Raw genomic sequence first — 23,887 nt, 5'->3', positions numbered from 1 at the left:
GGTCAATGTTAACCTTATGAATTAAAGCTCTTTTCTTGTAATGACTGAAAGCTAGTGAAAGGTTTAAGCTATATTGGCTAAAATTCAAGCTAAAAAGAAGGCGGTCTTCCTTTAAACTCTGGTGTAAAGTAACTCTAATCACTACATTATTTAATTCCACACCAAAACCATAGAGCCTGTTTAATTATTTTTAATATAGCTCCTCTTACTTTCTAACGAGAACTGCCCTACCGCTTTAGCCTTGGCTTCACTGGCTCCACAAGCCATCGCCCACCACCCTGCTCACAAGCCTCCCGAGTGGCACCAACTACCACACGCCCCCAGCCCCCCTTCCCACTCAGCAATGTCTGTTTTCCACAGTGCAAGCCCTGTTGAGGTGCCCCGACCCCACCAGACGTTGAGGGACGCTGTGGATGATGGGGTGCCGCCGTAGCTGCAACCACCCGTCGCTCCGGAGTTCAACACCTTCGGCCTTCCCCTCTGGGTATCACCCTCCGGGGCCTGCACCCGCGGCCGCCACGCCAGGCTGCACCTCCAACGAGGCGGCAGCGGCCCTTCCCTGTCGCCGGGCGCCGCTTGTGTTTACCCGCTTCTCCCGGTAACGGCTGCCGCCGGGCCCTGTCCCCATAGCAACGCCGCCGGCCGCTGCCAAGCAGCGATGGCGGGGTCCGGCGCGACTCACCCGGGGCAAGGTATGAGGGCGGGCGGTGAGGGGCGTCTATCCGCCCGGCTCCCTGCGTCCCTGGGGGGCTCCACACTACCCAGGATCCCTCCCGCCCCCTAGAGCAGCCCTGACCCCAGCCTGTGCCCCGGGCAGCCTCTGCCCCGGGCACCCCGGGGAGCGCGGGTAGGCCGGCGCCATGCCGGGCGCCCAGGGCTCTCCTCGGGGCCAAGGGCGCTCCGCGCCCGCCTCACGTCGGTGGCTCTCGGCCCCGCCAGGTTTTACGGGCGGTCTGATACCCCCCTTTTTCCTCCGTTCAGAGAAGGTGTCTGAGGGCGCCGTTGCTGGGGGTTGTATGTGCCTGTCCCCCCTGCACATACGGCTTTTAACAGTGGCATTGACTTTACAAAGGAGAACCTGAGAGCCGTTTGTTACAGCCATAACAGAGCCCTTCTGCTGTCAACTCCCTGAGTGTCTAATAGCACCAGGAATTAATTAATCAAGATGAAAAAAACAAGGTAAAAGAATGTCATCATTCATAGATATGTTTATTTCAAATTATAGCATCTACAGCGTATTGCCTTTATCATTTGAGCTCAGTTTGGTCATTCTCTGTGTTTCTTTGCTAAGGTGTGCATCTTTGATACTAGTTGAGACCATGGGAGCGGCATTGGCAAGAGCAGCTCAGTGGACTGCTGCTGGTTCTGGAACTGGCAGCACCCCTTTGAATGAATCTCTTTTAAATCAAATTATTAAGTTTGTGGATAACTTCAGCACTAGACATCCTCAGGAAGCAGTATTTGTCTTCAGAGAGCCCCTTGAGTGGAAAACGCAATTGGATTGCTCAGTATTCGGAGAGGGTTATGAGATCAAGTAAGTCTGAATTGCAATGTGTTTTGAAGGTGAACTATGAAGCAAAACTGCTCATTTAGCATAAAGAAAGCCGTAGTGTATTTGGGAGGCTGCAATGGGTGAGGTTTTTTACTGATATGTATTGAAAATTTTGAGTTAAAATTTGTAGGGTTTTTGAGCGTTTGAGGCTATTCTATCTTGGTTGTGATACAGACCTGTTTAGTTAGTGATTTATACAACTTGCAGTGTCTATTCCTAAGACTTTTTACAACATGCATCTAACAGTGATTAACCCTGTGACTTCTATTAGTGCTAGGAGTGGCTCCTGTGTGCTGGGTTCACCTTGACTGCTGCCAGGTGCCCACCAAAGCTGCTCTATCACTCCCCCTCCTCAAATGGACAGGGGGAGAAAATATGATGAAAGGCTCATGGGTCAAGATAAGGACAGGGAGTTCACTCACCTGTTATTGTCACGGGCAAACCAGACTCTACTCAAGGAAATTAATGTAATTTATTGCCAATCAAAAGTCAGAGTAGGATAATGAGAAATAAAAGCAAATCTTAAAACACATCCCCCCCACCCCTCCCTTCTTCCCAAGCTTAGCTTCACTCCTGATTTTCTCTGTGTCCTCCCCAACAAGTGGCACAGGGGGACGGGGAATGAGGGTTGCAGTCAGCTCATTACATGTTGTCTCTGATGCTCCTTCCTCCTCACACTCTTCCCCTGATCCAGCCTGGGGTCCCTCCCAAGGGAGACAGTCCTCCACCAACTTCTCCAACGTGAGTCCTTCCCACAGGCTGCAGTCCTTCATGAACTGCTCCAGCGTGGGTCCCTTCCATGGGGTGCAGACCTTCAGGACCAGACTGCTCCAGCGTGGGTCCCCCATGGGGTCACAAGTCCTGCCAGCAAACCTGCTCCAGCCTGGGCTCCTCTCTCCACAGGGCCACAGGTCTTGCCAGGAGCCTGCTCCAGCGCAAGCTTCCCACAGCACCAGAGTGTCCTTCAGGTGTCTCCACCTGCTGATTTGCAGTGAATAAATTGGTTTTACCTGAGAAGTTTTCTGAAGTTTAAAGAAATTGTATATGCTTTATCATGTGAAGCTTGAATAACATTCAAGATTCTTCTCTGAAATTTGCCATTTATTAAAATTCTTATTTTAAAAAGATATAATTTAATTTTTCTAGTGGAGCAACTGTTCAGTCTGAAGCCAAAGGTAAAGATGGCCAGCCATTGCTTCTCCTCACGGCATCAACACTCAGAGTTCGCAGTTTTGACCAGCTGTCCTGTTTCCTACAAATTGCTATGGAAAAAAGGTTAAAGGAAGCACAGGCATGCCTCGAAGGTTTCTTTTCTTCTTTTTTTTTATCTTTCCTCTCTCTTAAAATGTGTGTCTTCTCCTTCAATTCATGTTTATGAAATGTGAAGAAAGAAAGGCACGCCTTCATTTATATATATAAGAAAGTGTTGATTCATGAAGGTGGCTAAAGGCGCTGATCCAGACGTTAATGAAGTTTCTATTTCTTCTTTTATTTTCACTGAAATCAATAACAGAGAAATCTAGAATAAAGTTAAAATAAAAGTGTTGAATCTCATATACAAATTCATGTATACTGAGTAATACCCCAGCTATTTCAACAGATAGTAGGTTTAAATTTCTGAAAAAGAATGTCTTATTGAAAGCTAATAGCAGTTTTTTCCTATGATTATAGTTTAATCCTCTTTTAAAATGTTACATCCTTAAAAAATAGCCAAAGAAAAACTTACATGCTTTAGACATTTTTAGTTGCACAAGGTTCACAGTGACCACTTCACGGTCCTTCTCACAATGGCTTTTAAAATATAGGTATGAATACTTGTCATATTCAAGTCTGAGATTTTCAAATTGACAAGAAGACCCTTGATATACTAAACTGGATATCCTCCTCCCATTCGAGGTAGAAGAGATCAGTAATATTCTTTGGTAATATTAGTAGAAATTGCATCTCCAATACTAAAATATAAATGCTCATACTGGATCAAACTTCAGATCCATCTAATCCAGGGTCCTGTCAGTGACAGTGATCAACCAGGAATAATAGAGAAGAATAATATGGACAGGGTATCATGCAGAGGCGTTCACAGATTCATGGGACTTCATTTTCAGGAACAGAGGAAAATGTTTTTGTAAAATCCATTGACATGCAGTTATGTCATTGTTTACCAAAAAAGAACAGCTGGCATAGCTGAGGAAGTAATGGGGCCATTGGGAATACTGCCAGAAAACTTTAAAGATGTTCTTTAACACTAAATCATATTTCCAAAATGATAAATTTTCAGTGAGTTAAACCCATTGATTTCCTGTTTTAGTGATCATCACTCAGGCATATCTTCTGGAAAGGGGGCTGTTGATAAAGGGAACTATTTAATATTTACCTCTTGGTTGAATAAATCTCAGTCTTTGTTGTGGAAAGCAATTTTATTTGTTATGAAAAATTTCTTTTTTGTTGTTAATGTTTTCATATTTTTGAAAGTGCATTTCAAATTACAACAGAGGGATATGAGACAGTACATCATACAGTAATATTTGATGAATAACTATGCATATTATTAAAGTTCTTATTGTAGATTAATAGCATTGAAATTATTTAGCAATTCAGATAAAAAGTGTTTGTCTTGCCTAATCGTTTTTAACAATATATGATTCTGTTTCATGTTTACAGCTAACAGAGATCCTATAGTGAAAATTCTTGGCCCAGAATATGGGACTGTTGAAGGAGAAGATATGTCCATGTTGCATTTACTTGACAAGGTGAAAAAAGATGATGACCCTGAAAGAGAGATGAAAATGAAAATCAGTCGTCTTCTTCATCAGCTGGATTTGCAACTGCTTAATAGTTCTTTGAAACAGTTTTCACAGTAAGTGCATTTCAAATGGAAACTAAGCATGTCAGCCAGTGCATTTTTTTGTTTTATTGTTAAATCAGATTGGTTTCAATGCACAACATGTGCTTTTGGTGTGACATAAAGAAATTTATTGAAATAACTTTCAGTGTTCACTAAGTTATTGAAAAAACATTTTTTTTTTCTGAAGATTTTGCTGTAGGTGTGAGTATGTGAGTCTATGCCTGCAAGGGTGGGTTTTTTTATGGCATATGTTTTGCGTTTTGGTAGCAAATTGAAATCATTTGTACAAACAACAAAGTTACAGTTAAATATTTTCAAGGAAATATTTATTTCTTCATGGAAGCGTATTAAGTATTACATTGAGTCTGTTTCGTAGTTACAAGGACCTCATATTAGCTATGGAACTAAAATTTCACTAAACTAACAGATAAAATTAAGAAAAACAATTTCCAGATTTTTGTTGCTACTGTTAAGACTAAATGTAAAAGAAAAAAATTCATATAATATTCTCTTTTCATTTCTCTGAGTACGCCCTTTTGATGAATACATTTTAGACCTTTTTCTATTAATTGCAGAGACGTAAGACTAAATCCAGCTGCTATAAATAATGAAGTGAATCTTCTCAAGAATTTTTCTGGGAAAGGAGAAGATACAGTACTGGAATCACTGGAATATACATCAGGTGCAGATCTATCATAGCTCACATATATATATACCCTTATTAAAGTACTTGGCTTCTGTGTGAAATTTGGTAAATTAATTTCAGTCATGAATTTAAAGTGTTTATTTCTACTTTAAAGTTATAAAGTAAAATAAGACCTATTTTCAGATATGGAATGCTGTTCTTCAGCCTTTAGTTATACAAATAATCTCCAATCATATGAATTTCTTCAGTGGAAGTAGAAGAAGTAAACTGAGTCCCTGATACTGAGAAGTACTAAGCACAGTTGCAGTTCTTAGTTGGATCAGGCCACGGGTCACAGAGCTTTGCATGATTAATTGTTAACTGAGTATGTATTCTTAAGAGTAAGGTATTTTGGGGGGAATTTTATTTGTATACATGTTATATTAATCATCAAGCATAACTATTAAAAAATACTTTTAAACTGGATGAAAACACTATTGCTAATTGGTTACAGATTACATGTTCTCTAATGGATGCCGAGCTCCTCCCTGGAGACAAGTGCATGGAGAAATTTGTTATTTAGTCATCAAACCACATGACACTGATCCTTTGTATATCACTTGCAGCACAGCAGGAGTGTTTTTAAATGGAGTAAGTAATAATAAAGGATTCCATGGAGTAATGCATATTTTTATGTGCTAAAATCAAAAATCCATCAGGTTTAGGGTAGTGGTGTTGAGGCTGTAAGACCTGCAGAGTTAGTTTATTGGTACAGAAGGAGAAGACACAGTAATAAATGTATGCTAGTCTTCCCATATGTTTTGAGTGCATTTTCTATAAGTTTTATACTAGAGTGTATTCTGCACTTCTTGCTGGCAGTGTTTGTTTAGTCTTTAAATGTGCCTTAACCGTCCTTCATACTATTCCTATTTAAAGGTACTATGGGACTAGATGCCTCTCTTGTGCCTCATTGCTCTTGATCTGAGGTGTAATATTATTGTGTGTGGCTAATATAGCTTGCTTTTGTCTTTTTATAAATAATAAGCAGTTCTTCTTTCAGTGGAAGCTTTTTAGAAATTATCTCTTTTACTTTTCATTTTGGTTACCTCTTTCCTTACAAATAGGTTTTATTTAGGCATAATAGTCCCTTATGTGTGTTAAGCAGTGACCAAAGCTCTTACATTCATTTTTAAGAGAGACTGATGTCCATCAGGCATAACTCCACAAATTGATTTCCTAAGAGTTAAAAAACCCAGGGAAATTCTGACTTAGCACATTTTTAATGGATGAAGCTCATAAAACTTAGGCTAGCCAGGTCACATTATTTTCTGATCCTTTTAGACATCTATCGTACTGCATTGGAAGTTCATATTGGTTGTTTGCCAGGAGCCGAACATTCTTTTCAGTAGAACTACACACAGTACAATTAACTGATAGTAATGACTTGCAGAATTCTATGTAAGATCTTGATTATCTGTTGGGATCCATGGAGATGATCCATGCATCTTTACAAAGCATTATTGAAGTTTGATGGACTCTGCTGACCGTGATACTTCTGTACCTAATTTATTACAGTATGACCTCTGTGCTCTTTAGCACTATTTTATGACACAGTTTAAATTACCTGTGTAAGGCAATGCTATTAATAATTTTAAATTTATTCTTTTTTTAAGGGTCAACTAAAGGGTAAAGATGACATTGACTATGAAAGAAAAAGTGATGTATATAAAGATATTGTCACATTTTTAAGGGAGAGATCGCCTAGATTTGTAGAAAATATGTCTAAACAGGTATGTATTTACTGATGCTGGATGTATATTCTACTTTGTACAAACGTACATTGTGCATTGATAAGAATTACATTATAAACCTGGCTGAACATTTATGTTCAATGATAAATCTGTGATAAATGAATTTTAAAGACCCTGAAGTGCATTTGCTATTTTTCTTTGGATTTGTTTCAGTTTCTACTAAATATGTTCCTTTCATAAACAGCAAATAATACACTATTTCACCTATTGTTCTATTATACCTTATTATGAGGTTTGATCCAACATGTGAGGTCAGCTTCTAATTTTGCATTAAAAAATTTTGCTCATCTTCTAGTGTTATTCTTTATGGAGCACTGGAAATGTTAAAGAAGGGAAATATGATATCCTCACAGAAAAGGTCAACTTTTTTTAGGACAATATTTTTCTGTGATCAAAACCACTTGAATTTTTATCTTCATTCTTTGTAACCCAAATATAAATAATAGCCCAACTTTTTTACGAGAACTGCCTGATTTAAGTATCAGAGCTGAGAGTTAAGCATCCAGCTTACACTGTGTTGCTTCAGCCACTGTAAAATGCAACTGTTTTGGCTTTTGTATAGAGCTATATATTTGCTACAATCACACAGTGCCACTACATTTTTAGTTATTTCATCATTCCTAATAAAAACCTCTTTTTTTTCAGTTTTCTAGTGTGGTTATAGCAGATTAATAACTTGGTAGTAAAATTCGTTACAGGCTAAAACTTATCAAAAGTTTTATTGTGGTTATTTATATGCAATTTTAATTATTGCAAGAAGGAAGTCATTAACAAGGAAATTTTGTTATGCTTTAGTTCTGATTTTTTTCTGGGATATAGGGCTGATTTTTTTTTTGAGATATAGATATTTGACAGTTCTGAAAGAACAGAACATTTCAAGTTGAACACATAACTACAGTAGCTTATATTAACAGTAATGAAATTCCATTTGTTCTGTTTGAAAGTGCAAAAAGTTCTAAAATGTGTTATATTTATCCCATGGGCAAGTATTTTTTTAATTTATATCTACATATTGGTTTACATTTCATAAATGTGAAAATATTGGTGTTTTTAGACATAATTAATGATTTAATGTATTTTCAAAGTGATTTGGCTTAATTTGATGGTCATGAAAGGTAAAATACAGTAACATTTTAGTAATTTTTACCATTCTAATCCTAAATGTTAATATAGATTAATGTTAATATTGATAATAGAGATAATATACCTTTATTTACTGGTTTTCTGATCTTATAGAGATATTGTAGCTATTCAAGAAATGTGTACACTTATTAAATAAGAGTAAATAAATAGAATTTTTCTGTTTCCCTTCAATTGTTATATAAATCAGTTAGTATTCCCTGACTGTGTAAATAAGTTTATGCTGAAGAGTATAAATTACACCATTTGAATGGTTTAGGAGTATCATATCATATTGCCTTGATGAAGAGCTTGTTTAGTACATTCTGCATTCTAAAATGAGAATTTAAACAAGTTAATATAGTAGAGCTGCAGAGCATTTGTATTCGACGGAAAATCTTCTCTACTCTAGAACTCTGAAAAGCAGAGAAAAGCTGTATTTCCAAGGTTGCCTACATCAAATAAATTATGACTGGAAATAGTTTTGATTTATTTTCTGAGTGGAGCTTCAAAAAACTCATTACATACACATATATTGCAAAACCAATTAACTTTTGTAATATCTTCTTGGCCTTGTTTAAGCTAACATTCAGAATTGCTGTGTTGGCATATAGTGCTGTAGGAAGCGTACTTTTTAACTTGCACTTAGCTGGTCAAGCTACAGCATCAATCCCCCTATGATTTGTCTGGTTTATTGTGTGTTAAATTGTCTTGTCTAGAGTACATTTTCAGAATGAGAGAATTGGCATGAGTTAGTTTATGATTAGACAGTTGGGTCAGCAAGCCTGGAACAGCCGATTCACATCAGGGACTAGTTGAAAACAGATCATACTGTGACAGTCTCCTTAAAACTGCCTTGAATCAGATACATAAAGGAATGTCTTCACCTATATGGTAGAGACAGCTGCAATAATAATAATAATGTAATGCTCGTATGCTGTCTTTCCTGTAAAAATTGAATATGTTCCAACAGAGAAGAAGAGTTGACAAGAGTCCTTTCTGTTCTGGGTATTTTTGATCAGCCATGGTAGTAGACACAGACAGCTGAAGGATTGGTAGGTGCCACTCAGCACCATTCTTGTATGTGACTTGTTCAACAATGCTTTGTCCTGAGAGACAGAAGATGAAAAAACTGAAATGGAATGTGTTTATATTAATTCTAAACTATATCAAATTAAATTACTTGGAGCTGAAGTCTAGCGGTTTATCAGAGCCTATTTTCGGTTTTATGTTCATAATTTTTTGGTGGGAATTTTTTGTAAATCCTTTATGCAGGGAAATAATTTTTATATAAATCACCTATTGAAAGCAAAATGACTGACTTTGCAATTCCAGATCTTAAAACTCATTTGGAATTAGGTTCTATAAAAGTGCTTGTGTCACGAATTATTTAATATATTAGAAATTGAACAACACCCAATATTCAAGTATGTTCAGGAAGCTCCAAATTTAGCTAGTTCATTTACTTAAAAAACTTTAATTTGCACATGGTAACAGCTACTTTCCAGGTTAATGTTTCATTCTTTAAACTAATTATACATTTACTACATAGAGGTTTTAAGCATAGCATCCTGGAATTGTGCTTATAACTTACTGGTTTAATATGCATTATTCATATAGCAATATGACTGACAAACCATGTCTCCTTCTTTTATTAGGAATATAATTTTTTTAAAGAACAAACACATGAGAAGAATTATCAGTGTATGGAAGCAGTTGATGCCAAGGTCTCTGGCCAATCCCAGAACCTTTATGATTTTACAGAAAAGAATGTATGTGAGAAAGTGAAAAGTTCTGCAGCAAGAAGGAGATCCATTGACAAGAAGAAATTAGAACCATCTATGAAGTGGAAGAATACTGGGCTTTCTGCTTCCCACAGATAAGTAGTTATCTTTATAATTGAATGTTCCTATAGATCTCTCTAAACTGTGCTAATGATTGGACTGCTTGTTGTAGGTTTGCATTACTATCTGAAGTTAGGAGCAACGACCCAAATTTACTACATGTTAATTTCTAAGAAGAGAGTACAGACTACCAAAGAGATTTCTCAGTTTTCTTCTGTCATGCAACAACTTTGATGATGTTTGGTCATTTCCACAGCAAGGCAGGGAAATACCTTGCAGTACTCGTCCTCCAGGACTGTGATATTATCATATTTTTGGTGTAAAATGCCCTTTAAAGCAAGACAGAGTAAACAATGTAATCTAACCCACACTTTCTGAGGGAGGTAGAAGAGCTCCAGAATGGAAAATCAGGATGACTCTTACTTATACTACCAATTGTTAATGATTTCATTTTATATGAGCCACTTTCTAGCTCTGCTTAGCAACGGTCTTCACTAATGAGATTATCTCAAAGTTTGGGCACCCAAAAATAGGGTATACATATATTGGATATTGTTGGATTTGTCTTCTGAATGTTTACTGATTTTGTGTTAATGGAGGAAGAAGAATATCTGAAGGAAAGGCTTGATTGCCATCCTACAAAAAAAGTTAGTGTCTTCTCAAGTTTGCCAATTTGACATGTTGCAAGAAACATTTTAAGAGGTTTTGGATGGGACCTACAGTCATCCGTTAAAAAAAAGTGGTTTTCCAGGGGCAAGAGCTTATCTTTTTCCACAGTCATTGTTAACAATGAGTCTAGATGCAGTGAAATTGGCTGTAATCATGAGTAGTATTTTCTTTTATTATTGTGACTGTGATAGTATGACCAGTCCAGGCTCAAAAGGACATTTTGTTTTCATAACATTGTAAATTAGGGACAAAAAAGCACCAGAGATTGTACCCAGATAGGCCTAGGAGTCTTCTTGGAATATGAGGAAAGCAAAATATATTGTATTCAGCATGATCAAAGCTATGGAACAGCTCAGTGTGTGGAAGAACTAGGCAGACTAGAACTCTTCTGCCTGGAAAAAAAGATGACTGGGGGACAATAAGACAAATAAAAAAAATCATAACTGGAGACAGTAAATAGGGAACAGATAGTCACTGTCTGTTCTAATACAAGAATAAAGGGCATCAAATGAAAATGAGCCAGTGAGACCAGTTCAGAACAAAGGGAGAGACTTCTTCATACAGCACATGGCTAAGCTCTGAAATTCTTTGCCACAGGACGGTAGAGGCCATTGGTTTATGTGAGTTCATAAAGCAACCGGACACTTTCGTGGAAGAAGAATCCAACCAAAAGTGTTAATGCAAGGATGATCAGAAGTTCCCTGAATCACAATTTGCTAAAGAATATTCTGGAAAAAAAGTTTCTGTGTTCTTCCATTGTTCTTTTGCTGTTACTGAGATAGCTGCTATTGGTCATGGTTGGAGAGGTATCCTAGGATAGATGGACCTGTGGTCTGGCTGTATATACTCATTCTTTGTTCTTGTATCACATACAGGTCAGCATAATACATTTTTTTCTAATATTCCACTGTTTTATTAAGGCAAAATTAATCATTTAAGACACAGCATACGTTCTTTTTAATGAAGTTTACGGTACAGGTTCATAAGCTCATATGTACTGATATATGCCCAACCATAGCTTTTTGGTTCTATGTATATATAATAACTTTTTTTAAAAAATAAACCCAAATATTTTAGTGACAAGGCTGCAAAAAAAGATACTGAAGAAGAAGGAAGAAGTAGTACTATGTTGCTGAAAATCAAAAAGAAAGCCAGTGGCATTTCTTCTGAATCTGTTAAAGTACAACCAGCTTCAAAATGGTATGGGTAACTTATTTTTCTTCCTTCAGTTTTTTATTTTTATTTTCTGTATCTGCAGTAATTATCACCATACTTAGTATTTGGTAATGTCAGTTATGTTTTTCTGATTCTGTTATTAGGCAGTGTTGTCATACCTGTTTAAAATGTATTTGTTCTTATTAGTTTATAGCTGTTCAAAGTGGGTGATGCTGTTTATTTATTTTTAGTAAAACATCAGGCAGGTTTGAAGAAGTTAGTGAAAGTTCCTCAGAGGCTGAGGAAGATGAAGAACAGCCTGTACGTCATCAGGAAGGAAACACTGATTTGCCATCAGAATACTGGGGAATTCAGAAACTTGCAAAATATTTAAAGGTAAATTACAAGCATTGGTAAATTTTATTTAAAAAAAAAGCTATTCTTTACCTTCTACATCTGAGGACACGAGACATAAAATATTTATAACCAGATATAACCAGAATAGCCCTGCCATGTAGTATGTTCAAATCCTGGAACTGTGGACTTTCCTATCACCCACCCGATTCCCCTGCATTTTTTAATCTGCTGGTTTTGGCTTATATAGACCCTTAGATTAAACCATCTGTTCAGTGTTATTTAAAACTTAAGATGGTATAATTTCTTTATTAATTATTGGGTTTCTGTTTTGCTTTTTGGGTGAAACTTTCCAAGATATTTCTTTATGTGGATAATAACTTTCAAGAGTTTTTATTAAAACTGAATGCTTGCCTAAAGTCTTTCATCAACTATGATTAATGCATGACTGAAGTAATTCTAACATGGTCTTGTGTCTGGATAGATGCTGTTAGTGGACAAAAAAATGTATGATAAACAGGCATCCTCTAAAACAGAAAAAATTTTTTTTACACAGACTTGTTGAAAATCTTTTGGAACAGATAAATATAGATGTTTAGAATTCTATGTATATCTGAAACATGTAAAAAAACCCCAACAACCCTCTACTATTCTGGAAAACTCTAAAACTAATTATGTTTTTCCCTCAGGAGAAATTCCTTTACAAGTTTGTACTGGAATTTATGTACTGTAAGTTACTAATAAAAGCACTGGTTTATTTGTTTTTTTGAGTACAGCTACAGAGTATATACATCCGACTGATAAAATGATGGTGCTGGCATGTGGTACAGCAGAAATACTTGTGAGGAATAAGCAAAGTTTTGGCTCCTTTCAGTCCTTTAACCATTGTAGCAGAATAACTTGGTGTCTTGAACAGTTTTCAGTGCGCTCACACTGCTTGTTCTCAGTTCACGTATGTGGGACCTGTGCTCATGGTTGTAGCCAAAGAGACATAGAAAAGCGTGGATAACACAGGTTTCTCCACAATTCTTTATGCATTATCTTTTCTAGGTTGCACCTCTATATTCTTGTAATTTTGCCTATGCCAAAATAACCCTTTGTAAGCATAATCTGGTGTAACATTCAGCGTGTAACTTGCCAAGCTATCCGCTAATGCTAAACACACTATATATACATTTTGCCTGATACAGTTGTTTCTATTTGCATGTAATTAGAGTTCAAGGTGGTGTTTTCAAATCTTTCAGTCTACTAATAGCTTGCTTCTTTGTGTCTTATGGATTACTTCTTTTACTTTTCTGAGAGCTCAGAGAACTAGCCATGCTACTTTTTAGTAAAGAACTGAGGTCCTCCTGGAGAGGATACTTGAAATTCGTTATGGTTGACGAACTCCCAGAAATCTTTTCACTGGCCCATCTATGGACCAGCCTCTTTATTGACAAGGCTCTTGTCTTCTGATTACATAATTCTCAAACTCTCTTTAATCTCTAGATTCTTCATATAGTCATGTTTAGATTTTAGTATTGGATTTGATGCAGTGCTGAGACAGATCTACACTTGCATGAAACCATTTTGAATGAAGAGTGAGAATGGCAAATGGAAAAATACACTTTTCATGCTCCTCTGTTTTAGAAATTAAGCATATTTGTTCCAGCTGTCAACAAGAAAAATTAATTAATGGCTTAGAAGTAGAAAAAGAGGAGCATTTTTATCAAATTGTGAGTACCTGTTAAGTGTTTATAATACAAAATTCCATCATCTGAAAAGGTTTTGTTATGAAAACTCAAATGTATTCTTGTTTATGTATTCATGCACACCCGAGTCTTCCAATAGTTCTTTAAATTAGATATAAATTAAACAAATTACTTGAAGATATGCTTAAAATAGTTCTCTGCTGATTCTTAGCTACGTAAAGCAAGAAATCCCTAGTGTCAGATAAAGCTGAAAAGAGATGCCTCGGTGCCATACCACAGACAGTGGTTGAAATTTTTTATTGATGGAGTGCTACTTTAGCTTGCACATGGAATTCATTTTAATTCAAGTATAAATACTGCACTTCTGGCCAGACTTAGGAGGTTTTTTGGCATTCTTGTTGTTCATGTAGGCAAGTGTTCATGACACATGCAACATAAGAGAAAATAAATTTATGACTGCAATATTTAAGTATCTACAAGCATAGCTATGTAGAAGCACAAATTTCAGAGGGCTTGTGTGTCTTCAAAGGTTGTATACATTGTTTGCACATCTTAAAAATTTAATAAAATGCCTTAAATAATAGATATTTGAGATACCAAGTTAGAAAATATAATAATTTGAGGGTGCAACCATTTTTTAAATTTCTGCTGAAGTAAATGTGAATCACAGTTCAGCAAGACTCTATAAAAGATCAATTTGCAAACACAAAAATTCCATAAAACCTGAAAGATTCCTAGTTTTTATACCAATGTTAGATTGTTATTAAAACTTAAAAAGATGGTTGCTTCCTTTATAAAACAAACTTGCCAGGTCCTGTGTGAATTGTGCCTGTAGGCTATGTGTTTGTATACCTCTTCATGGAGAGAAAATTGCAGTGCAGGGGAAATTCCCTTCTGACTTTTTGCCCTTCTCCATTACCCCTCCTTTCTGGGAAAGAGCAGCCATGTTGGAATTGCTCCACTGGGAAGCAGCTGCTTCTGTGGTCTGGCTCCTTGTCCTACCTTCAAGCGTCCCAGGGCTGTGAAACAGAAGATAGAGCATGTGTGCTCTTGCCATGTCTCCCCATCAACGTAAGAATGGGCAGTGAAGATAGATCAGTGAGCTTGGTGATGGCATTATGTTAGGCATCTTTTGGGGCTAGAGTAGATAAAATTGGAATGAAGTGCTCTAATGATGTTTGTAACAGTGAGATTCACTCAGGAGAGCCTCCTTCAGATTTCACATTACTTATTAAAGTAGTGCTTCGGAAGTACTAGATTTCTAGAGGAAGGACTACATTTTACGTGTGAAAAATTTTAGGAATAGGGTCAAGGGGTCACATTTTACAATGATCTTTTTACTAGAAATGAGGAACATCATGTAGAAATGCAGAATCTTCTTTGTGGCAGAGCTGGGGCTGTTCACTCAAAAAAAAAAAAAAGGGAAAAAAAGGTTAGAGCTGGGCACAGTGCTTTGTACTGCCTGCTGTTGAGCACTGATTATAGCTAGTTTTAAGATAAAATTGAGATGTTGAGAGGTGAATTGGGGCTGGTGGCTGCACTAGGAATAACTCCAATCTCCAGAACTAGTCTTTAATCCCTTAAGCCCCTGTGCTGCTTAGTTTTGGTTCCCTGCAAGGGTGTGATTTATATGTACACCTATGCCAGGGTGAGCTCTGGATAGAGTTCTGCAGGACCATGTCACTTACAGAATTCTTCCTTCAGTTTCTTACCTGGAAAGTCATTCTACTTTTGGCTATATTTCAGTGGTACACTAGTGAAACCAGTCAAGTCTCACACCTCATGTAAAATATCCACTAATTTCGTATCTGTTTTGCATTACTCCTGTTCAAACGACCTCATTCCCAGAACAGCATTGTGTTTTTTTTCTACTTTGGAATCATAGGTGGACAAACTTGCCGTCTCTCCTCAGCTGTTTGCATTTTGTACCAGATTCAGGAGCTAGAGAAAGACTACGGCGCTGCACAGGAGCTAGGGAGGATATGTCCCAAGTATGGCTTTGAACACCAGCTCCCAGGTGGCTGTCTACTCTGGTGCCACATAGCAGTGGATGGCTGGGAAGGGAGGACATCTGTCACACAACTCAGTGAAATCTCATTGACTGGACAAGGAAAAGGTTGAAAGAACTGCTGGAAACACTGAGTGTATTCAGGTCTAGCCCACAGCTGCATTTTGGCAGGACCTTTGGAAGACTGTTGCGTTCAAGCAACATTTCTGTAGCTGGCAGGAGGCCCCTCTGTATTGGGCTTACATTACATAAAGATGGCAAACAAACCAGGGAGGCAGGAATGTACAGGAATATTCCTTCTGGTCTTTGCCTCTTCCCTTTCCTTTCACTCCAACTCCCTCTAAAAGTCCTCACTTATTTCTAGGCAATTGGGTCAAGGAAATGAAAGTCTTAAGAGATCAAAGCTGTGGGTCTAGTTCTTCTGGTGCATGTGTTGCAGTGAGTATGGACTGGGCAAGATCTACCGCCCATCACTTCTGCTTTCCCTTTGCAGTGCGAGCAGAGCTGAGCCAGGAGGCTGTAGTGTGGCTGCTGCACCACTGCTCTTCTCAGAAAGCTCAAGTTTATCAGTTAGGGAAATGCAGCTGCATGTTGGCCTCCAGGAAGGAATAGTGGATCCCCAGCTGAGCTCTTTATACATGGAAGGCACTAGCATTCTTGGGCAAGAAAGGTACAGGTTAGAAATGCAGAAAGTCAAATAAACAGTGAAAAGATGCAGGGAGGCTCTGCCAGGAGCTAGGATGCGGGATCTGAAATGAGAGGTTTATGTAGATATTGTTGATAAACAGTATGGGATAGTTTTATTCCCCAGGAGAAGACAAGGAGACATCTGGGGGTTGGAATTCAGGGGCTTGGGGCAAACCAGAGTGCAGGAAGTCCATGTGTGCATGAAAGGTAGGAATGTGGACAAGGAAAGTCCAAACTACTACAGAAACAGGGAGCCTATTTCAGAATATTTGAGGACCAAATCTTAAAAGGGGGGGGGGGGGTGTAGGGAGAAGGGGTTCTTTTGCGCTCTATATGCAAGGTTTGCAATGTGACATTTCTGTGCTTGGAGGGGAAGGAGGAGGCAGTCAACTGCTGCTTGCACACTTCCCTACTACTATGCATTAATATAAAGTCAGTCACAAGTTTATCTCTAAGATGAGACTTGTTGTATCTGAGGTCTAAGGTTTTAGATATCTGAAAAATAGTTATCTTCCTCATAAAATTTTGTGATAGAAAACATCCAGTCTTTCAAAATAAATTATTACTTTCTTGTGTAAATTAAAATAGTGTAACAGTCTCAGCCGTTCTGTAGTTTAACAGGTGGTGTATACGGCAACTCTTTTATATGAACCAATTATAAATTTATGGCACTTGTGAAGACATTGGCTTGTAGATTTTTCTCAAAATTTCTATGAAATAGAGGATAGATGCAGTATTTTTTAACTGCACAATGGAGAAGTATAGCTTTCTTAAGTTATAACAGCATTGGAAGTGTTCCAAATTATTAAGATTACACTGGTACTCATTATAAAAATTTAAATCAGCTTCATAATGCATGGATTAAGACATCAATTGTATTTGGGGATTAGCAGAAAAGTGATTCTGTTTTATTCTAAAATGCAGAACCTCAAAAGAGACAAGAACATATTAGTGTTGTGGTTTAACCCAGCAGGCAGCTAAACACCATACAGCCATTCGCTTACTCCCAGCCACCAGTGGGACAGGGGAGAGAATCAAGGGGACAAAAAAAATAAAACTTGTGTGTTGAGGCAAAGAAAGCTTAATAGAACAGCAAAGGAAGAGGTGATAATAATAATAATAGAATATACAAACCAGGTAATGCACAATGCAATTGCTCACCACCCACTGATCGATGCCCTGCCCATCCCCCCAGTTACATGCTAAGCATGACATCATATGGTATGGAATATCCCTTTGGCCAGTTTGGGTCAGCTGTCCCAGATGTGCCTCCTCCCACTTGTTGTGCATCTCCAGCCTTCTCACTGGCAGGGCATGAGAAGCTGAAGTGTCTTTGACTTAGTGTAAGCACTACTTAGCAACAACTAAAACATCAGGGTGTTATTAACGTTACTCTCATACTAAATCCAAACCACAGCAATATACCAGCTACTAGGAAGAAAATTAACTCTAACCCAGCTGAAACCAGGATAATTAGCCTAAAGAATAAAATGGGTCTTCAAATATTAATTAATTTAAAGTGAAACTACGCAAAAAATAATTTTAAATTTTGTAAGACAAGAAAAGAACAATGTTACAGTGTACCCACTAAAGTAGCAATTTTTTGTTTGCTTATTTTGCACATTGTAATACTGCTCAAAACTTTTGTGGTAGTTATAGAAAAAAGTCTAAAATCTCTGCTGTTTATGGATATTCCTGAACAACATCCACAGAGAACTGCAAATACAAATTCTGAGGAACTACTCTCTGTTTCTTGACTCTGCTTCCATTTTCCCAGGAAGAGTTACTGCTGGGTAGAACTTTACAACTATAATTGGATACTTAGGTGATTAATATAGAAGTTATGAATTTGGTCAGATACATAACCAACTTAGAAATTATTTTGTGTGCAAAATTATCAAAGAAATTTATCTGTAATCTTGAAATCTGGCCCTAGATGTGGAATAGATGCAAATACTAGAATCTAATAGCAGGAGTAAAAGTATCTAATCTATGTAGGAAATATATTGCGCATTATATTATTTTTTCCACAATCTGTGGATAAGAGTTAACTGTTTATAATATCTCATTAGCAAGACTTGCATGAGATTATATTTTAGCTATTAAATACAAAATAAATGTATATAAGTGATATACAATATTTTTGTATATAAAATAATTTTGCCACTGTGCAATGCATTTTTTTCAGGACTGACCAACTTTGCAGATAATTTACCTAACCTTATTAATAGAGTGTATAACAATAAATCTTTTTTCTTCCCTGATGAAAGTATATGGTGGGGTAATATGAAGCAGTTTATTCAACTGGATTGAAAGATCAAGATGAAAAATAATTTTGGCGTAGTTTGGCTAAGGGGTAGACTGTTATTTTTCAGAAAATACCAAATGTATGCAACATAATCACCTGCCACCTGCTCGTGTTTCTAGGCACATGTTTGGCTAACCTGTCAGCCTTCATATCACTCTCCTCTTCACTGATCATGAACATCTCTTGATCCCATCTTCCAGCGATAGCCAATTTTTTTTTTAATTTCAGTAAAAAATGTGATGACTGAAAAAAAAGGGGATAAAAATAGGGGAAAACTGCATTTTATAGTTAAGATATGTATTTTTTAACAACCTAACCAGTGCTGATCATGAAAAAGAAATCTTTTTATGATAAATTTACTAAGTAGGAAATATTGACAAATGGCGAACTCTCAAATTATTATTATTATAATTGGCAACTCTGAAGCACTTGCATAGTTCTCTTCTCAAAATACTGTACAAACAATCATTCCTCATCACAAGAGACATATAAAATTCATAACAGCCAGTTGATTTTTGACCATTGACACCAACTCTGATCAGTTTCTGTGTAGTGGAGGTCTAATTAATTTCTGAGGGTCACCCATTCCTAAGAGTTGCATAGCTGATGAGATGAAGGACAAGATAGAAATAAAGAAATAAAGAGAAAAAACAACAAAAAACCCCAAGAAAGAAGAGATGTTATGTCAAAAATTAAGGGCTGAGGAAAAGAATGTAAAATATCTGATGTTTGATTCTTCTCTTTCTGCAGGATTGTATTCTATTGTAAAAGCAGGTAATTAAATTAACGAGCTACTGTTTTGACACTGTAACTACTGTACCTCTAAAATAACTGTAAATTGCCACAGCTGTCTCAGCCTGACTTACAGCTTTATAATCATGAAGTAGATAATCAAATTGTTGGCTTTCCTAGAGAATTAGAACATGATTGTGTCTGAAAGCTACCAAGAGTTTTAAGAAGTGAGAACAGTATTCTTCATTTGTTTAAAGTGTTCCACATTGGATCTAGGCTCAGTTTAATCACAGCTTACTATACACACAGTTATTTCAGAAGCATGCCTGTGCTTCAGTGATGTCTTGTTTCTCCTTTGCTCTCACTAAGCTCAGTTTTTAAATTTTTTTTATTTCTCCAGACAACATTTTTCTCTTAGTTTTTCATAAACTATTGATACAATTTTGTTTTTCTTTCAAAATCTTTTTTGGCTGGTTTGAAATCATACTGTCTTTTGTGTCTGTTCAGTGCTTATGAAACTTCAGCAGCGTGCTAGCTCTCCAATAGTCTATAGAGGCACAGGTCCTTCCTAGTTCAACCTCATTAAATTTTCTCCACTGATTCACTTCCACTGGTTTCCCAAATGAGTTGGATCCATAAAAATAAAATAGCTGTAATAACATTAAGGCTTTTATTCTGTTTCTGAGCCAAGTGCTATGCAAAATCAAAATTGCTTAGGCAGGTCTGACACTGTCACACTAGGTCAGTAGTACATCTGTATTATGGGTAGTATATGTCACATCTCCAAGTCTGCAGTCAGGATTTAACAGTATCAATGTTAAATTAAAAAACAGTAGTGCTGTTTGTGTAGGTTTTGGGTTTTTAAAATTAATCCTAGACTTTTTTCTCTTTCTTGTTCAGTCCTCATTTCCTGCTAATTTCTGCATGTTCTTTTTAAAAATATATATGCTTTATTTTCCTCAGATGAAGTGCCCAAAGCCAGGGAGGGGACTATATGCCAAGACATAAAAGGCAATACCTAGATTGGGGTTCATCTCACCTAGGTCTAAATGTAGAGTAGGTGTTTGTAGCTGAGCTGGGCGTTCAAGGCTACCTTTATGATCAGTGGAAAAACTAGGCACTTTTAGGATGTGATTCATCCGATATTTTAAGCATCTAGTGCAGAGTGAGATGGATCACGTTTTCAACATCATTGTTGACTTGATCTCAATTAACAGGCATGTAGGATGGCTGTAGATGACTCAGTCTTAATTATCAGGAATGTAGGATGGCTGTAGATGAGTGAATGTAGACAGATGACTCCCATCCCCATAGTCTTGTGTGCTTGAAAAATCATCAGTGAGTGTAATGTGAAGTAGCCTTTTGAAGGCCTACTCTTATTCCAGATTCTTTATGTATTTGGAAATAGGGGTTTGCATGCTCTCTGGCCTTTTTTCCTTGGAGATCAGCCTTTTTGGTAACAGCATTAGAAACTAATTGTCAGTCCTCAGTTAATTGGACAATTAATTCATGGGCATCTGCTAAATACGTGTGCTCTAACTTTGGTGTAGCCAGCTTGGTGACTGTGCTTGAGCTTTGTTTACATAGACAATAGGCATGTGATCAGCATCCTGTAGGTTGGTCTTGCTTCTCCACTGTCTTTGGAGCTCTTCAGGGAGTGGGCTGCAAAGTATCCTCACATTTTTAGGACGGTTCTTCTGATACTGTGTTGGTGAACAAAGAGAGAGGCTATCTGGATTCTGGAGAAAAGCAGGAGTAAATAAACATCTGGAAGGCATTTGCAAGAATTAGCTGTCCAAAAAACCAGCAACATGTGGAGATTTTGATTGATGTTGTCTGAGCAATAGAAAAGCCTTCATAGAGGCAAAGCACCTTATCTGCCTTCTGGTCACTAAAACGTACATATGTCCTTTCTTTGAGGAATCATAGGAATCTAAGTTACTCACTGTTCTATAAGAGACAGCATTTTTCTTCTCTTTACCCAAGAATCACTTTTAAGTTTGTGTCTTATATTAGCCCAACTAGCTGTTCTCACCTTTCTGTACTGGCACATAATACATCTGAGAGCTTGTTTGCTTGTTTTTCTTGCAAAACATATTTAGCTGTATTTAGCAGTTTTCCTGAAAGAACATTTTTTGTGCAGTTGGTATCTTTTAGGAGGGAGATTGCATGGGCAGCATAAAGGGCATCTTTATGGGATGGCAGGGGATTGGGAGAGAAGCATAGCTCAAGGACACAATAGCCCTAAGTGTTCACTGCTTATGTCAAAGGGACATTTCGAAGGCCACTGAAGGATTACTGTAGGGTAAGGAGGATAGCTTCTCTTTCAGAGAATGGTGGAAGGTCATGGTTTGTGTATTAAGTAAAGCAATTTGCATATGCTAAAAAGGCCTGTCATGGTAGGCAGAGGAAGTCCAGGATGGTTGCTGAAGCTGAGTTCTTTCTTGCTGGAGTGTCATTGGGAGACTATGGTGTGAGTTGGAGACAATGTAAGATTTACTCTGTAAATACAGTTACCTCAAGACACTTTGCCAGATGGGCTAAAGTCAGAACTGCGGTATGGCTACCAAAGGTACTACAGGTGGCCTGTGGTAACTAAAACCTAAGCCAGAGCTAAAACTCAGAATGACCTCAGCACTCACACATTCTTTTGAATAATGACATTTTGCAGTAACAGTAGTTTCTGATGGATCAATCAGATTAAATTCCAAATTAACGTCTGTTGCAGTGATCTGATGTAGAAATCACAGTGGGATTGTGGGTTTGTTGTGCATATTACAATCTTTGTATTTTACTCTCCAAATTTATCTAGGATTGAAGAGGGTGTGGTCCTTTGTCTTTACAAAATTATCCAGATGCAACTGGGGAACAAATACACTCCTAAACTGAAAATTTCACAAATGAGAAGATAAACTTGCACTGTTAAGATATTCTGTATTACCTTGGCGAGGTTTTCTGTGGTTTTTTGGGTCAGCATTTCACTTCTCTCCAAGTCTGAGGTTTGAGAAGTTACCGGGAAAAACATACTACTATTCCTAGTCCAATGAAGTAAAAGTTCATAAGTTTGCTCATGAACTACATTGTCTCTTACCTCCTCTATAGTAGAATCCAATTACTATGAATCAGAAAAGGAAAGCTAACAGAATGGATGCATGTCTTGGGAGAGTTTTCAAGAGGGAATCAACAGTTGCCTGACAAAACCTTCTGGTCCACTCGGAAAATAATAGACTTATTCTTTTGTTTGGAAATTCATTTCTTTTCAATTTCATAAAATATGGTGACAATTTAAACTCACTGTGTCTGGGTCATAACATATATGTCACTTCTGCCACTGTGAAGGGTCAGGGTCAAGGTATTAATCTGCAACTAAAACCATGCAGCTTCTGTGCATGGTTTTAGTCCAATGTGAACATTTTGGATTTTGTGATTTTGTGATGTCTGTGATTTTCCACTGGCTTTAGTTATATTAGTCTGTATGGTTTACATACTGCCAGGCTGTAGCCAAAGAACGCCAGAAGATTCAGGAAATGGGGCAGGGAATTATTCCATAACTCAGTTATACTTGTCCATAACTCATCTCTTAACAAGTTGCAGCTTGTATGTTTTATAAACTAAAATGAAAAATTGGAACTAGTATTTAAACCAAAACAAAACTCAGACTGTTTAGAGGTTCACTAGCATAGAAAAAATTGCCTTGCTGAAGCGTATTATACATATTATACTGCAATACTCAGTCTTTCATTAAGCTTTATCTTTTGAGATATTTTGCTATCCTCCTCTGGTGTTCATCAAGTTGGTCAGTATCTTTTTTGAAGTATGATACCTAGAATGGATGTAGTACTTAAACTGTGGTTTTATCGGTGCCAAACTGAAGGATGATTTCTTGTATCGTACAGGTTACAAATCTGGTTATAAGCCTCTCTGTAAAGTTTACTTTTTTTTTTCTGACAACATTGTGATATTAATAGGCAATATCTATTTTGTGTTCCATTGTTAACACCAGATTTTTTTTCTGCAGTTTTGCAAACTAATGTCTTTGGCATCAGCCAATTCTCTCAGTACTGTAGAGCAGATTCCATGAAGCTCAGCTAGTATGAAAATATCTGAAGTACCTATGTCCTTAGTGTAAGCCAAGTGTTTACTATGTCATCATTGACATTAAGCATACATTACTAGAGCATAGTAAAGACTAATGCATAAAAAAGACTCATTAATGCTTTTAGCCTTCTTGGTTGCATTTGTTGAAAGCTTGCTGCCAACTAATAGTTTTCTTCCTCTTGATTATTACAGAAGTATCAAACAATATGATGGTTTCAACTTGTGTGTCCCTTGGTAGTTGTATTATGGTTTGTGTCCTTACATGCTTGTGTTATTCTTTTCATTCTAAGTTACTTGATCTTGTTCTCACTCTCTGATTGCTTCCTGAGTTTCAGCCAACTGAAGAGCTCATGATTTTGCCTGATTAATCCCTTTCTACACTTCCTGTT

The 23,887-nt window shown here is 37.2% G+C and overlaps 1 protein-coding gene across 1 annotated transcript in view; it reads left to right on the top strand.

The window, feature by feature from the left end:
* Positions 1-985: 985 nt before the first annotated feature.
* Positions 986-23,887, top strand: part of ODAD2 (outer dynein arm docking complex subunit 2) — an 85,511-nt gene continuing 62,609 nt past the window's right edge. The window contains exons 1-10 of the mRNA XM_054816445.1: positions 986-1,179; positions 1,292-1,534; positions 2,699-2,856; positions 4,214-4,409; positions 4,973-5,079; positions 5,537-5,673; positions 6,696-6,812; positions 9,611-9,832; positions 11,529-11,665; positions 11,872-12,016. Of these exons, the coding sequence (XP_054672420.1) occupies positions 1,166-1,179; positions 1,292-1,534; positions 2,699-2,856; positions 4,214-4,409; positions 4,973-5,079; positions 5,537-5,673; positions 6,696-6,812; positions 9,611-9,832; positions 11,529-11,665; positions 11,872-12,016 (1,476 nt within the window). The 5' untranslated portion in view covers positions 986-1,165. The remainder of the gene's footprint in view (positions 1,180-1,291; positions 1,535-2,698; positions 2,857-4,213; positions 4,410-4,972; positions 5,080-5,536; positions 5,674-6,695; positions 6,813-9,610; positions 9,833-11,528; positions 11,666-11,871; positions 12,017-23,887) is intronic.

Source organism: Grus americana, chromosome 2, assembly GCF_028858705.1.
Source record: "Grus americana isolate bGruAme1 chromosome 2, bGruAme1.mat, whole genome shotgun sequence".
NCBI lineage: Eukaryota > Metazoa > Chordata > Aves > Gruiformes > Gruidae > Grus > Grus americana.
This window is presented reverse-complemented; position numbering and strand designations above follow the sequence as displayed.